Source organism: Pelodiscus sinensis, chromosome 6, assembly GCF_052426305.1.
Source record: "Pelodiscus sinensis isolate ZL-2025 chromosome 6, ASM5242630v1, whole genome shotgun sequence".
Lineage (NCBI taxonomy): Eukaryota > Metazoa > Chordata > Testudines > Trionychidae > Pelodiscus > Pelodiscus sinensis.
The window spans coordinates 37,926,659-37,941,841 of NC_143057.1; the positions used below are offsets into that span (position 1 = coordinate 37,926,659).

Sequence of the window (15,183 nt, forward strand, 5' to 3'; positions counted from 1 at the left end):
CACTGATACCTCGCCATTCCTCTTTACTCATCCCACACCAAACTCTCGAGTGGTGGGAGCTGCACACCAGCAGGCAAAACATCACTTTCGTACCTCTCCACCTGACAAGGATGCAAAGAGGCTCAACCTATTTGGGTGCAAGACGTATACTTCTGCAAATGTACAGTTCAGAATCTTGAACTACTCAGCCTTGTTAGGGAAATATGACTTTCACAATTATTCCAAACTCATGGAGTTTGCTGATATCCCAGAGGCATCCAGGATGCATACTTTCATATCATAATCCATCCCACCCACAGAAAATTCCTGAGATTCATGGTAGGCCAGGACCGCTACCAATACTGAGGGCTACCCTTCGGTCTCTCCATGGTGCCTCGCGTTTTCTCCAAGGTACTTGCCGTGGTCACAGCGCATCTTCACTCCATGAGAATAACTATATTCTCCTATCTCGATGACTGCCTTCTCCAGGCGTTGTCACAGACGGAATCAACACACAACAGCAAGGACTATACAGTGCTCCCAAAATCGAGGCCTTCGCATAAACTGGAAAGAGTCTTCCATTCACCTTCCCAAAACATACTGTGCATTGGGGCACGCCTAGATTCCACAGCTGCTCGGGCCTATCTACCTCACAAAAGATTCCTCGTCATTCAGATTCTAGCCACAACAATCTACCTCACCTCTCGCACCACAGCCAAAGATTGCCAGCAAGTCCTTGGCCACATGGTGGCCACAACAGTCATAGTACTACATGCTCGACTTCACATATCTTGCCTACAAATTTGGTTTTCCAGAGCTTACAAGCCTCAAACACCACATGTCACTCTCACTTACAGTAACACACAACGTCAAGACATCGCTCCTTTGGTGGACCAAATGAGCCTATCTTTGCACTAGTGTCCCCTTCCTTCAGCCTTCCCCCTCATGAACAATTACAACCAATGCCTTCCTCACCAGATGAAATGCTCATTTCCGAGATCATACTGCACAAGGCCTCCGGTCAACCCCAGAGATGCCTGTACACATAAATCTGCTAGAATTGGGCACCATACACAATGCTTGCAGACATTTCTTGCCTTCTATTCCCAACAAGCATGTCCATGTTCTCACAGACAATATTGCCTGTGTCTTCTATATCAACAGACAGGGAGGGACCAGATCACCATCCCTTTACACTGAAGCCATAAAACTCTGGAATTTCTGTATCAGCCACATATCCACCTCTCCGCAATCCACATGCTAGGTGTCTCCAATGTGACGGCTTACGCTCTCGGCAGACACTTCCCCCAACATCACAAATGGGTACTCGACCTCTCGATAGCACACTCCCTTTTTCACAGATGGGGCCGACCATCAATAGATCTGTTTGCAGTGCCACACAGTACCAAATGCACTCAGTTTTGCTCAAAAAGGGGCATAGGAACAGGATCTCTTGGGGATGCCTTCCTCATTCAATCTTGCTTATGCCTTCCTCCCACCCCCATACCACTTCTGGCCAGGGTTGTTCAGAAGATCAGGATGGACAGCTCTACCCTGTTAGCCCCCATCTGGCCCAGACAGCTGTGGTATCCCTTCCTGCTAAGGATGTCAATCTGCACACCCATCAATCTCCCTTTCCGACAGTCTGATCACTCTGGGGCAGATAATGCAAACCTACCCGGATCAATGCAAGCTACATCTAAAAGCATGGCTTCTCCGTGGCTTTCCCACATAGAACTCAACCTCTCAGAACTGGTCCACGCAATATTCATCCACAATTATAAGGACTCCACCTGCGCCTCCTATGCTTACAAGTGGAAGCGATTCTCAACGTGATGTACATCAAAGGGGCAGGACCCAACTTAATCAAGGATGAAGGACAGAGATGTTTATCTACTCACCTTAAAACAATCATCGTTTCGTTTAGTTCCATCAGGGTACACCTAGCAGCCATTACAGCCATTCACAAGAGGTTATGATCGACATAACAAAAACCAAGCGACTGTTCAACCTGCTGGGGCTTCTAATCAACGAACATTTGCTAGCAATGGTCTACACACCCTCGTTGTACAAACAGGTGTTTGTGCCAGACAAAGTACTGCAGTCGCTCAAATGGTGGACATGTACACACAATCTTTTAACTGGAATCCCCTTCCTACAGGAGGAGCCTGCTGTACAAATTACTACAGACGCCTCATTACTGGGTTGGGGGGCACACCTCCAGAGCAGAACTGTATAGGGCAAGTGGCTACCACATGAGGCTCTGTTACATACCAACATTCTGGAACTCAGGGCCATCAGAAATGCCTGCAGGCATTTTGCCCTTTTGATAATCAACCACTCGGTTCGTGTTCTTACAGGCAACATGACCACTATGTACTATATAAACAGGCAGGGGGGTTCCCGCTCCAGATCCCTGTGCACAGAGGTAGTCCGCCTATGGAACTGGTGTATAGGGCACGAGGTCACCCTGAAAGCCACATATCTACCAGGGGCCGACAGCACTATGGCAGATGCTCTAACCTGCAAATTTACAATTCATCACAAATGGGAACTCCACCCAGCAGTCACGGATACCATCTTCCACACATGGGGCTATTCTACCTGGGATCTCTTCACAACACCCAACAACACCCAATGTCCCAAATTTTGCTCTCGAGCGAGCCTGGGCATGAGATCCAGGGACAATGCTTTTCTCCTCTCTTGGGACGAACCACACTACTATGCCTTTCCTCCAATTCCATTGATTGCCAGGGTGTTGCGAAAAATTCGGCTTCACAGCACTTGAGTTATCCTGATAGTCCCTGCTTGATCCAGGCAGATTTGGTATCCAGCCCTTCAGGACTTGTCTCTCGAACCACACTACCCACTACCACCCTGGCACAACCTCCTAGTCCAGAACAGAGGAAAGTTGTCACCTGAACCCGCAGTCGCTACATCTGTGCATGGCTCCTTAATGGTTCCATGACCATGAGGTCCGCTGCTCTGACCGGGTGAAAGATGTTCTACTGCACAGCAGGAGACAGTCCGCTAGGACAACTTTCACAATGCAGATCATTCTGGACTACTTATCCACCCTGAAGTCTCATGGGCTATCTCTCTTTGATCAAGATCCACCTGGCTGCCATTTCGGCATTCTGTGGCCGAATCGAAGGAGCTTCTATATTTGCACACCCACTATCATGGAGATTCTTCAAAGGCCTGTACAATCTCTATCCACCTCATAGGGTGCCAATCCCTACATGGGACCTTCATCTTGTATTGACTGCTCTCCTGAAACCCTCCTTTCAAGCCAATGGCTTTGTGTCCTCTGCCTTTACTTATAATGAAAGTTCCTTCTTGTAGCCATAATTTCAGTGAGGAGTCAGTGAGATAGGTGCACTTATGGAAGACCTGCCCTATACAGTGTCTAGTAAGGATAAAGTGACTTTGAGGCCATGTCCAGCATTCCTTCCAAAAGCTAGCATGACTTTCCACATCAGTGAACCCATTGTTCTACCTGCATTCTTCCCAAAACCTCATGCTTCTTCCAGGGGGACAATGCCTCATACACTGGATGTATAAAGGGCTTTGGCCTACTACATGGACAGAACTCTTGAGTTTTCGCAAAACCCCATGACTCTTTGTTGCTATGACGGGCCTTTCAAAGGGCAATCCCATCTTGGCTCAGCGAATTTCAAAATTAATAGCGACTTGCATCCTTCAATGCCATTCGCTCTCCGGAAAACCCTTGCCAGTCTTACCCAGAGCTCATTCTACTTGCGCGATGGCAGCATCCACGGCATTCTTCAAAAATGTGCCCCTACGAGACATTTTCTGGGCAGCCACGTGGCCTTCTGAACACCCATTCTCTAAGCATTATGCTATAATGCCCCAGTTGGCGAATGATACAATGGTGGCTACAGCAGTTCTGTCCGCTGCCATTAAGCAGGAACTTTGAGTCCCACCAACCACATGGGACACTGCTTGGTAGTCACCATACGTAGAGCATCCACAGGGACATCACCCAAAGAAGAAAAGGAAGTTACTCACCTTGTGCAATAACATCTGTTCTTTGAGGTTTATGTCCCCGTGGGTGCTCCACGACCCTCCCTTCCTCCCCGCTACTCAGAGTACGTCTGCCCTGCGATAGATGAGGAAGTGAGGGGAGGGGTCAGGCCGTGCTCAACTATCAAATTGCCAGCAGCATGAGACACCCACTGCACATGTGCGGCCCCATTAGCAACTGCTTAGAAAACGCTCCGATCTGCAGCTCCAGGGATGCCCATCACCATATATGGAGTACCCATGGGGCCATCCACATCTGCACAAGGTGAGTAACTTTCTTTTTCAGAGCACCCCACTGTGTGTTGTCTTTTTCCTTGTTGGATTCAGACCTATGTACTCCAGCATTCGTGCTGCTGATTAATAATAATTATGCTAATTGCCTAAGAGGTACATGGGCGGAGTTTGGAATAGAGGCCTAGCTTTGTGGCACAAACCAGTAAAAAGCCCATGGATGATCGATATAATGGTGATAGCTGGTGTGTGTACTTGAAGCTTAGGACTCTGCCTTGTCAGCAGCTGCTGGTTTGGTTATGAGAGGCTCTCACTGTGTGGGTGAGATACTGGAAACCATGAAAGTGCTAAATAGCATTGCTGTGACAACATTAAATATATATACTGGTGAAGTTTTGAAGATTACTTTTAGGAGTCTCTAATTAAATCTGGGCAAATAATCCAGAATCCATATCAAACAGGTTCTACTCACATGTCTGACAGAAGGGAAAAGTTGTAAATTTGCCAATGCTCAAACTTCCTCTTTTAGAGACACTGCCCACATTTGAATATTTTTGACAGTAGGTTTCTGTCTAAAATACTCCATATGGATTTGGGTTAATTCAGTAGCTATTCTAAATCCAAATAAATCAGTGATGTAAAAGTTTTATCTGAGTTATACCCTCTTTTATTTGAAAGTGAACAAGTTACTGGCATATGATGCTGGGGCACTACTCTGTAAAATAGGAAGTCTGTATTCCTCTGCTTGACAGTTCTCCTGGGCTATTTTGACTTAGCATTTGTGTAAACAAAATCCTGTTTTTGACAAAAAAGTTGTATCAATGAGATGGAGACTAGCTTCTGCAAAGAATCCTGTATGAAATGCATTGATTTTATTAAAAACCTGCATGAAAGGAAAGAGAGAGAAACAGATGGGTAGGAATGCAGAGATGGGAGTGTTATATCAGAGCTAATTCAATCAGGGTGGATGTGGATAAAGTTTTTATAGGACATTCCCATCTCTGTATCCCTCATTTACCTGATGAAGTGAGTTGCAACTCATGAAAGCTTATGCCTTAATAAAATTGTTAAGTCTTTAAGGTGCCACCGGACTCCTTGTTATTTTTGCTGATACAGACAACATGGCTACCTCTAAAACCCATAGATTTTACTAGCAGATTTTGTTCTGGAATTCCTCGCTGGTTAACTCATTGAAACAAAATACACACTTTGTAACTACTCTATCCACTCTCTCTCTCTTCCACACTGTCATGTTTGCCAAACTGTCCAAGGATCTGCATGCTTGGCCACTTGAGATATTCACAACTCCAACCCACACTTACCGTGCACGAATGACTGCAATACCAGTTATTCAGAGCACACACTGTGTGTGGTCCTTTTCTTTGCTGGATTCAGACCCAGGCACCTCACCATGTTTGCTGCTGATTAATAATTTCACCTACATGGACACAGAGGCATGGGTAGTTTCTCCAATGCATGATTATGGAGCCAAGTCATTTCTATCTTTAAAGGAAGGTGGGGATGTTGCTCTAGATTTTGTTCTAACAAAGCAACAAACCATTTTGATTCATTCATTCATGTCTCTTGTTCTTTCATAGGATGAGTATTCCCTCATTCTTATAAAGAAATCTACAGTATTCATTCTTGTGGGAATGGGATGATAACAGCTGCTACAGCGGGAGACCTTGGCCAATGAAAATCTGGGAGCTTTATGTAGTCTCAAAGGGGTAGCCATGTTAGTCTGTAACTTTAAAAACAATGAGTGGTCCTGTGACACCTTAGAGACTAACAAAAATAAATAGTTCCTTAGGTGCTACAAGACTGCTCATTGTTTTTGGGAGCTGTATGTTAGGGTAGCATTCCCCAAAAATAATAGGTAATAGCCATGGGGAATTTTTTGGGTGGCATGGAGGTGGTACTTGTGGGTATCAGCACTGTTTAGGGAGCATTTTATGAGTAGGTAAGTGTAATTCTCAACAGCAGTTGAAGAGTGTAGGCTTCTCCCAACAGGCAAGTGATTGAATGATAACATAATATTACTTTTTATATCAGCATTGTCTCCACCCCAGAGGAAAGCTGATCCCATCATGGGCTGTTGAAAGGTGTTGATTTTACATGCCCGAGAGGGAAAATCTTGTCAAGGGCTAGATTAATTCTAAAATGCAGTCTGAATGTTTTATTAAGTTGTATTTGCTAGATAAAACAGTGGTATTGCTAAATCTAAAGGTACATTTGGTGATGAGCAAGATTCTAGCAGCTGTTAACAGTGTTTGTGCCACATTGACTACTTACAGCCTTAATGAAATGTTTGAAATTGTTCACTGTCACACATTATATTTTAAATGGATATTAATACTATTGCAGAAGCTGCTGAGAATGCTCCTAGTAATCTGAAAATCCTCTGTAAGTACAGGCAGTCCCCGGGTTACGTACAAGATAGGGACTGTAGGTTTGTTCTTAAGTTGAATCTGTATGTAAGTCGGAACTGGCATCAGCTGCTGCTGAAACTGGTCAGTTTCAACAGCCGCTGAATCTGGACACCAGTTCCATTTACATACAGATTCAAGGTAAGAACACCAGGTGTCCCCAAGTCAGCTGCTGCTGAAACTGATCAGCAGCTGATTCCACGAAGCCCAGGGCAGAGCAACTCTGCCTCGCGCTTCCTGTAGTCAGCGGCTGACTTTGGGACACCTGGGGCAGAGCAGCTCGGGTGCTGCTGGCTTGGTCCAGTAGCGTGGCTGCTCCTCGGAGCTACTGGACCAACCCAGCAGCACCCCAGCTGCTCTTCCCCAGGCATCCTGATTCAGCCACTGCTGAAACTGATCAGCAGCTGAATCAGGATGCCTGGGGCAGAGCAGCTGGGGTGCTGCCTGGTTGGTCCAGTAGCGCCAAGGAGCGGTGCTGCGGGATCAACTGGCAGTGCCCCACCTGCTCTACCACAGGCCCCTGGCTTTGCTCCACGTCTCCCTGGTCTGCTGGGGCCCTGTGTCCCCCTCCCCCACCCCACAGCAGACCAGGGAGACGTGGAGCAAAGCTGCGGAGGACCTGGGCCGAACTGTGGCGCTTCCAGATCAGCGCTGCGGTCCGGCCCTGGTCCTCCGCGGCTTTGCTCAGCGTCTCCCTGGTCTGCAGACCAGGGAGACACTGAGCAAAGCCACGGAGGACCTGGGCGGACCCACGGCTTCCAGATCAGCTGAAAGCGCTGCGGCTCCGGCCCGGATCCTCCACCGCTCTGCTCCGCGTCTCCCTGGTCCGCTGAACAAAGCGGGGGAGCACCGGGGGCTGAACCGGAGGCCGCTTCCAGATCAGCTGGAAGCGGCGCAGGTCCGGCCCTGGGTGCTCCGCCACTTTGTTCAGCGTCTCCCTGGTCTGCAGACCAGGGAGACGGAGAGCCGACCAGGGAGACGGAGAGCAGCTTTTCTCGCCCGGGAGAAGGCGGGCGGCAGGACTAGGCATCCTGCTGCTCTAGTTCTCCGGGGCGAGAAATCCCCGTTTGTAACTGCGGATCCGACGTAAGTCAGATCTGCATAACTGGGGGACTGCCTGTACTCTGGGGTGGTTGAAAGGCTAGCAATGCCTCCTACACTTGCCTGTAAAAACCAAATACGGGGTTGATGAAAAGTGGGGTTGTAGAAAGGAATAAGTTCTATAATGGAAATGAGCAATTTAGTGGACAGTTTAGCACATGTAACTGCCATCCTCAAGGATGGCAGCCTTAGTCTTATTCTTCCTATGGTTTTCAGAGGAATCACATAGATGAGGTTTCTAACCCCAAGTGAATTGCAAGTGCTGGTGATACCCCGACATTGAAAACAGAAATGACGGCTCTTTGATATTATCTGCAATACTGTACAAGACACTATTAAGATTTTGGTATGTTGCCTACCAAAGATACTTCCAACATAAAAATCCCAATGATAAATTTAATATGGCCTCAAATTCATTAAAATGCAAATAGCTCATTCTAATTTATGACAAATCTTAGAGTATCTAGCATTCTAAAATTGCATCGCTTTATCGATTCCTAAGGCATCTCAGGTTAAAATTTCCTTCTATAATTGAATTGATTATGAAATTCAATAAAAACCCTAAGAAAATACCAGATGAATGGCAATGGATTTATATATGGTTCTAGAACATTATTTTTAAGTATCCTTTGAACCACAGTTGTCTTAAAAAAAAAAAAACACCCACACACAAACACACCCTCACAGCCACAATTAAAGAGGGAAATATAAACTCCATATTTAAAACGTATAATTTAAAACAAAACTGTAAACATTGGAAGTTCTTTAAAGTTCTGTTAGTCCCCTTCTCTTCAGTAAATAGCTACAGGAATAGCCTCTTTCTGTAAGTAAATTGTTTAAAAGAACACAACTATTTTGTGTGTCTTTTATTAAGTCTGTGCTGTGTTGATGATGGTGGATCCAAGCAGTATTTCTCCTTTACACCAGGTTGAACTCCCTCAGGTTTAGTTGTAGGATAGTGTCTTTGACAGCAGCAAAGACAAAGCGGATATTCTCTGTGTCTGTGGCACAAGTGAAGTGGGAATAGATTACTTTTTCATCATCTGGATTCTGGTCCTGGTACAGTTTCAAAATGAATTCTCTGGCAGCTTTCACATCTTGTTTAGGTCCTATTTAAAGACATAATGGATAATGTTTTAATGGATCTAGAACATTATGGAATTCAAACAAAATAGCCCATTCATATCAGTATCTAGTGACATATAATGTACTGTGGTGGCTATTTAACATGAGAATTACCAGGAAATATTTTTATAACATCATTGCATAATGCTATACACATAATAGTGCTAAACTTGTTTTAATACATATGCCAGGTCTACACTGCTGGGCTAGAGTGATCTTCTGGCATTCGATTTTAGTGGACCTAAAGGACCGGCTAAATTGAACACTGAGGGCACCTCCTTTGTTCCTCATGAACTGAGGACTTACAGGAGTGTTTGCTTCCATCGACTTCCCACTAAAGACAGGGCCAAGTTCAGCTTAAGGTATGTCAATTCCAGCTAAAAAAGAACATAGCTGGAGCTGAGCTTCCAGGTCCAATATAGATCTGGCTGTAGAAATGGCACTGTTATGGTTAAATGTTCTGATAAACTTTTGTGGTAAAACTTTACCATTAGTACAAATAGCTCAGAAGTATTCTACAAATTACTTTTGTATAATAGCAGCCTTAAAATACATACTCAAAGCGTCAACAATGTTTAAGTATAAATAATGCAAAACTATAAATTAAAAGGTAATCTCCATTAATTTAATATCCCCTAGAACTTTGAGTATAGTCTCCTGCCTTCACAGCAGGACCAAGTACTATCCCTGAACAATTTTTGCCCCAAATCCCTTAATGGCCTCTACAAGGCTTGAACTCCCAACCCTGGGTTTAGCAGGCCAATGCTCAAACCACTGAGCTAGCTATCCCTCCCCCTACACAATTGTCAGACCAACACACCATATATTACTTTTTCATTTCTTACATAGTTGGTATAGCTCTGCATACTATAACAGGATTTTATTTTGTCAAAAGGGAGGTAGACTTTTTTCTGTAAATATGTTAATCAATATGATGTAATTAGCAAGCTAATGCATTTTACCATGACAGTTGTAACTAAAATGTTGATTGATTAAAATCATGGTCTTAATCCATTATCAGCATAGGGCTGTCATTCATTTGGAAGTATTGAATAGATACTGAACGGCAGTGTACAAATGAACACACTTTAAAGGTAACAGCAAGGTTGTGTAAACTACACCAGATTTTGTTTTATCCAGTTATTTGTGAAATGCCTAGCCACTAAGAGGATGCCTATAAAGTAAATATATCACAATATATTTGTCAAACAAACACCTAGAAAATATACTAGAAGCTTTTAGACTATATAGTTCCAGGAAGGGAAGCAAAAGGCATGCATTTCCCCCCTATGTTTCCCAATATTATAGGTAAAACTGATCATCTTCCTTTGTATCAAAATGCATGCTTTTTCCAATGTTGCATTCACAAGCTGTAATACTTAAAACCATACTCCAGTCTCATTCTGTCTCAATAAATATTCATGTTGATATTAGAATACAGAAATGTATATTATCAGGTCAAGATACATGAAAGTGGGTCTCCTGTGTTTGGTATATTTAGTCCAACACTATGGGTATGTCTATATAGCAAAGTTATTTCAGAACAACAGCTATGCAAGTTATTTCAAATAACTTGAATAATTTCAAAATAATGGATGGCTTAGTCATCTGACTTCTGTAAACCTCATTCTACGAAGAATAACACCTAATCTGAAAGCATGTGTAGATGCTCCACTTTTGCTATTTCAAAATAGAATGGCCCTCGTGAGGAGCTAAGGTTTTCCTTTTAGGCCTCTAAATCAAGATAGCATGTCTGCGCTGGAGGAAGGCCTCAAAATTAGTCCGAGGCAGGCTTCCCTAATGTATACATACTGTTTCGAAATAAGCTATTTTGGAATAATTATTCTGGAATAGAATATTCAGGGGGTAGCCAAGTTTGTTGTTTTTTTTTTTAAGTTTATCCTGTACTGACTAACGGTCTGGTAGCTACATGGTTGTCTATTTTAAAGTGCTAGTAGCATGAGCTTTTGTGGGCACAACCCACTTCTTCAAATGACTGGAGGTTTGAGTTTAGGATGTGCAGACATTTAGCATTTATTTTGGGTCTGCACATCCTAAACTCAAACCTCCAGTCATTTGAAGAAGTGGGTTGTGCCCACAAAAGCTCATGATACCAGCTACATGTTTTGTTAGTCTATAAAGTGCTACCAGACTATTTGTTGTTTAAGTTTATTCTGGAATAGCTTATTCTGAAATAACTGTGCAAAACTGTGTGTGTGTAGATGAAGCCTATGACTTCATGAAATAAGCTGCTGGCTCCAATCTTGTAATCTCGGCACACAGCTTGCCATAGCTGCTATTGAGCTGTTTATGGGCTCAACAGTCCGCTTATGTTGCAGGATCAAGGTCTATGGTTTTCATACAACAAAACTGCATCTTACTTACCACGACCTAAGTCTATATTTTAACAGGCAGAATTTGAAAAAATTAGTTGCCAAATATTTTACACAATCCCATTTATAAAGCAGGTGGGGAAACAAACTAATAAAGGAAAATGGCAGTGGGATTAACATGTTTCAGTTTAAATTTGGTATTCAGTCACTGCTGTAAACAGTCTGGGATATAAGCTCACCTGTGTATTCTGGGAAATAGCTGATGAGATGGGAGTGCATGATTTTTTCTTCTAGAAGATCTTTTTTGTTTAAGAAAAGAATGACTGAAGAGTTCCGAAACCATTGGTATCTGATGATTGAGCGAAATAAGGCATTGCTTTCTTTCATTCGATTCTACAAGAAAACAAATCAATTTGAAATTAAATTGTTTTTAAAGCATTACCATATGCATAATTAGGACACGCACAAAGAATAAAATCACTCACATCTCAACCACTAATCTAAAATGGAATTCTCCTTAAAACCAGTGTGTTTCCAAGTTTTCTTACCAGACTCTCTCTGCCTAACAGATTTATACCAAAAGTATTAACTTACCCTATTCAATATTTATATCCACCCATTCAGAGGGCTTTGGATCGGGCCTGCCTGAAGCTAAGTGAACGGGCAGTGTGGTGATGCACAAAATTCAATGGAAGGTAATAATACACAAGTCATTTGAATACTTACATATATTACTGGACATCTTTGTGGCCAGCCCAATGAAAGCCTCTGCTAAAATGTGCAATGGCCATCAGGAGAAAAAGGGAATGTTAACCCATCCATTACAACGTCTCACAAGCACTGACAGTATTATAATTAGAGCTAGTTGAACTTAAGATTTCTGATTAGTAGGCAATTTTCATTAGCTTGAGATTGCCCACAAACTGAAAATATTAATGAAATTTCATTTCAGAAACTGTGATAGTGGTTCTGAAACAAAATATTCTCTATGGAGACCATGGCAGCTACATGAATGGTAAGCTTTTCTGTTCACAGTTGCCAGACCAGCTCCACCATGCAGTCTTCCCCAGGCTGGGGATGACGAACTTCCTGGTTCTCAAGCCAGCTCACTTTCAGGACTGCCCACTCAAGCATCTGGAGGTCATAGGGGTCCCACCCTGGCCCAATCCACATAGTGCAGCTTCCCTGCAGATGAGGCTTCTGAAGCAGGGATCAAGAAAACCCTAGGAGCCCCCTGAATTTCTTGGCTCCATGGGAAGAAGTTTGGTGTTCCCAGCAGCCTGCGAAGAAGGCTAGCAGAGAACCAGGGTAGACAGGGAGGTTTCCATCAGAACTTTACTTGTAATTTGACCAAAATACAAAACTGAACAATTTCAGAAATGGAAATAGCCTTACTTAGGATATGGTATTTAGTCTTGACCATATCCTGATTATGTAGTCTCAAAAAAAATGTAACTGAAAAATAAGAGGTATGATTTAAGAATATAAAATAATGAATGGTATACTAGAGAGAAATCAGACTCTTAGCTTCACTGAACTATGAAGATAAAAAGTCAAAAAATCTAAATGAGGATGGTAAGTAGTTTTTCACAACACATTTAATCTGTAGAACACATTGCTGCAAGATATTGATGCCTAAAGGCTAATAAGAGTCAGACAAGGATTAGAAAACATTTAGAGAACATCTAAATGTTGGATAATTATTTTAAAAATATTTCAGGAGGTAATGGATAGAAAGGGACTCAAACTATTTTGAAATGAGAGATGAGTATTTATGGTGGTTACATTAACAACAATAATCTTAACTGCTTCTTTTCCTTGCCTTCTCATCTCCTTTTGGTGGGAGACTGTTGCCCTACTCTCACAGCTGGCAAATGAGAGTACAGAAGGGATTAGATCTCCAGCCCATAATTAGCAGGTAGCATATGCACAACTTCCTGTTGTACAGTGGTGAGCTGTGGCTCACAGTTGAAGATAGCTGCAAAACAGTGTTCAGAGGGATTGGTATTTGTACTTGGAGTACTATATTTGTAGACTTTCAATCATTTAGGGTTACTGAATTGCATACTATACTTTCCTGGCTTTTAAATACTTGTCCCTCTTCCCTCCACCCATGCAATAACTACAGTGTTCTGTTAATGAAAATGTTATAACTCAGTCTCACTTTTGTTTTTTAATAATATGTGAAAAGCTTTATAACCGAAACCTGGAAGAACAAGGAAAAACTAAGACTCCTGCAACAGTTAGCAGTTCCTCAGGAGGCCCTTGTGAGTTGTGTGGAAGCTGTAAGGTCCTGAGAGTCCCTGGCTTAAGAGACACACTTTTGTCTGTTTATATTAAAATAAAGCCGCAGGCACTATGACGCTATTGTAAATTTCATATAGCTTGATAGCCAGTTAAAGCTATACTACCAACTTTGTAAGAGAAAACTATTAGTAAATATATGCATTTATAAAGCACTGCAGGTTGAACCTCTCTAGTCTGGCATGATTTTAGTTGGCCAGATGTCCACTTATCATGGGAGTGGCTAAATTTCCTGCGGTCCCAAAAAATGTGTTTACAGCCACCAGTCTTGGCACTCAGTGTTCTGTGCTATTATTTAGCTCTAATTTACCCTTAAATGTCTTGTAAGAGCCCAGTAAGCAGTGGAAATGTTGTTAATGGTGCTAGACAATACTGACCTCCTGTGGTTTGGCAAATTCTCTGATTTGGCACCAGTCAAATCCCCAGGGTGCTGTACTACAAAGATTCAACCTATAGTGTTTTATTTTTCCTACAGAAATGCAAATATCTTTTTTCCATGCCTCATCCAGAAACCCTCATTCCTTACCTCATCACATTCAGCCAGGACCTGGTCGTATTCACTTAATGCAGCTAAGAAAATGATGGAGGTAACATTTTCAAAACAGTGAATCCATTTCCTTCTTTCAGACCTCTGGCCTCCTACATCCACTATTCTGTTAAACAGCAACGAACAACACAATGATTGTTGTGTGTCATTATTTAAATGTAATTAATAAGTACAGAGAAGCTGTCAACCAGTAGAATCACAAGACACTTTGCAGACCATTTGTCAATTATCACTTGAACCACAAAAAATGTAGTTACCTCTAAATTGAAACATGGAAGCTAGCTAATATATTTTCAGTTAATTCACTAGCTGAAGCATAACATATACCACTGTAGGTCAGAATGAATTGAGCAGGCCACGATATATGAAAGCTATCGTGATCTGCTCCAGGTTTCTAAATGCAGTTCTTGAGGAAGGATTGTAAATGTATGCAGGTTTCTTCATATGAAAGTAGTACAGTTAAGTCACTAAATGGAAATGTTTCTCCCACATAAGAGCATATTTAATGCCACCAGAGATGTTCCAGCTCTACCACTCAGAATTGCTCCAGTGCATTTTCCCTCCATACAATGACTTAAAAAAAAAATCAAGAAAATTATTATTTAAGCCAATATTTATATTCATAGCAACCTCTGTGCACATTTAACTACCATACGTGCACACAGACTCTTCAGCTCCACATCAGATGCTTAGTTCTGACCCAGAAAATCTGATAACGCATACTTCCAGTTTCTCATATTCACATGCAACTTTTTAATTCTCTCCAACTTCAGCTATATTATAATATTTCCCTAGAGCCAGGCAATGTTAAAGACTATGCAATGGTGTGTCTACATGAAAAACTAAGATATTAGAGGTGAGGGTTCTACATTAGAGTGTAATTTTGAATGCCCTCTATGAAGTGTAGGTGGCTCTGTATTGAAAATAAGGAGCTTTTTGGAAAGCAGCAGAACTAGTGAAAGTTTGGATATGATGATGCTTTGGTGCACTGATGCGGATGTGCATGTTATAAAGCAGGAGTGGGCAATTTTTGATGGAGGAGGTCATGCCAAGAATTTGGTAAATGGTCAAGGTCTGCACTTGAAGGTGC

General features: G+C 42.5%; 2 protein-coding genes across 3 annotated transcripts in view; one reads left to right on the forward strand and one right to left on the reverse strand.

Moving 5' to 3' along the window:
• Positions 1-15,183, forward strand: part of VPS13A (vacuolar protein sorting 13 homolog A) — a 291,281-nt gene that overhangs the window by 265,093 nt on the left and 11,005 nt on the right. The window lies entirely within an intron of this gene.
• Positions 8,167-15,183, reverse strand: part of LOC102454716 (guanine nucleotide-binding protein subunit alpha-14) — a 60,659-nt gene continuing 53,642 nt past the window's right edge. Inside the window, exons 5-7 of the mRNA XM_006122477.5 lie at positions 14,073-14,199; positions 11,482-11,635; positions 8,167-8,893 (exon numbers count right to left, since the gene is read on the reverse strand). Of these exons, the coding sequence (XP_006122539.1) occupies positions 8,703-8,893; positions 11,482-11,635; positions 14,073-14,199 (472 nt within the window). The 3' untranslated portion in view covers positions 8,167-8,702. The remainder of the gene's footprint in view (positions 8,894-11,481; positions 11,636-14,072; positions 14,200-15,183) is intronic.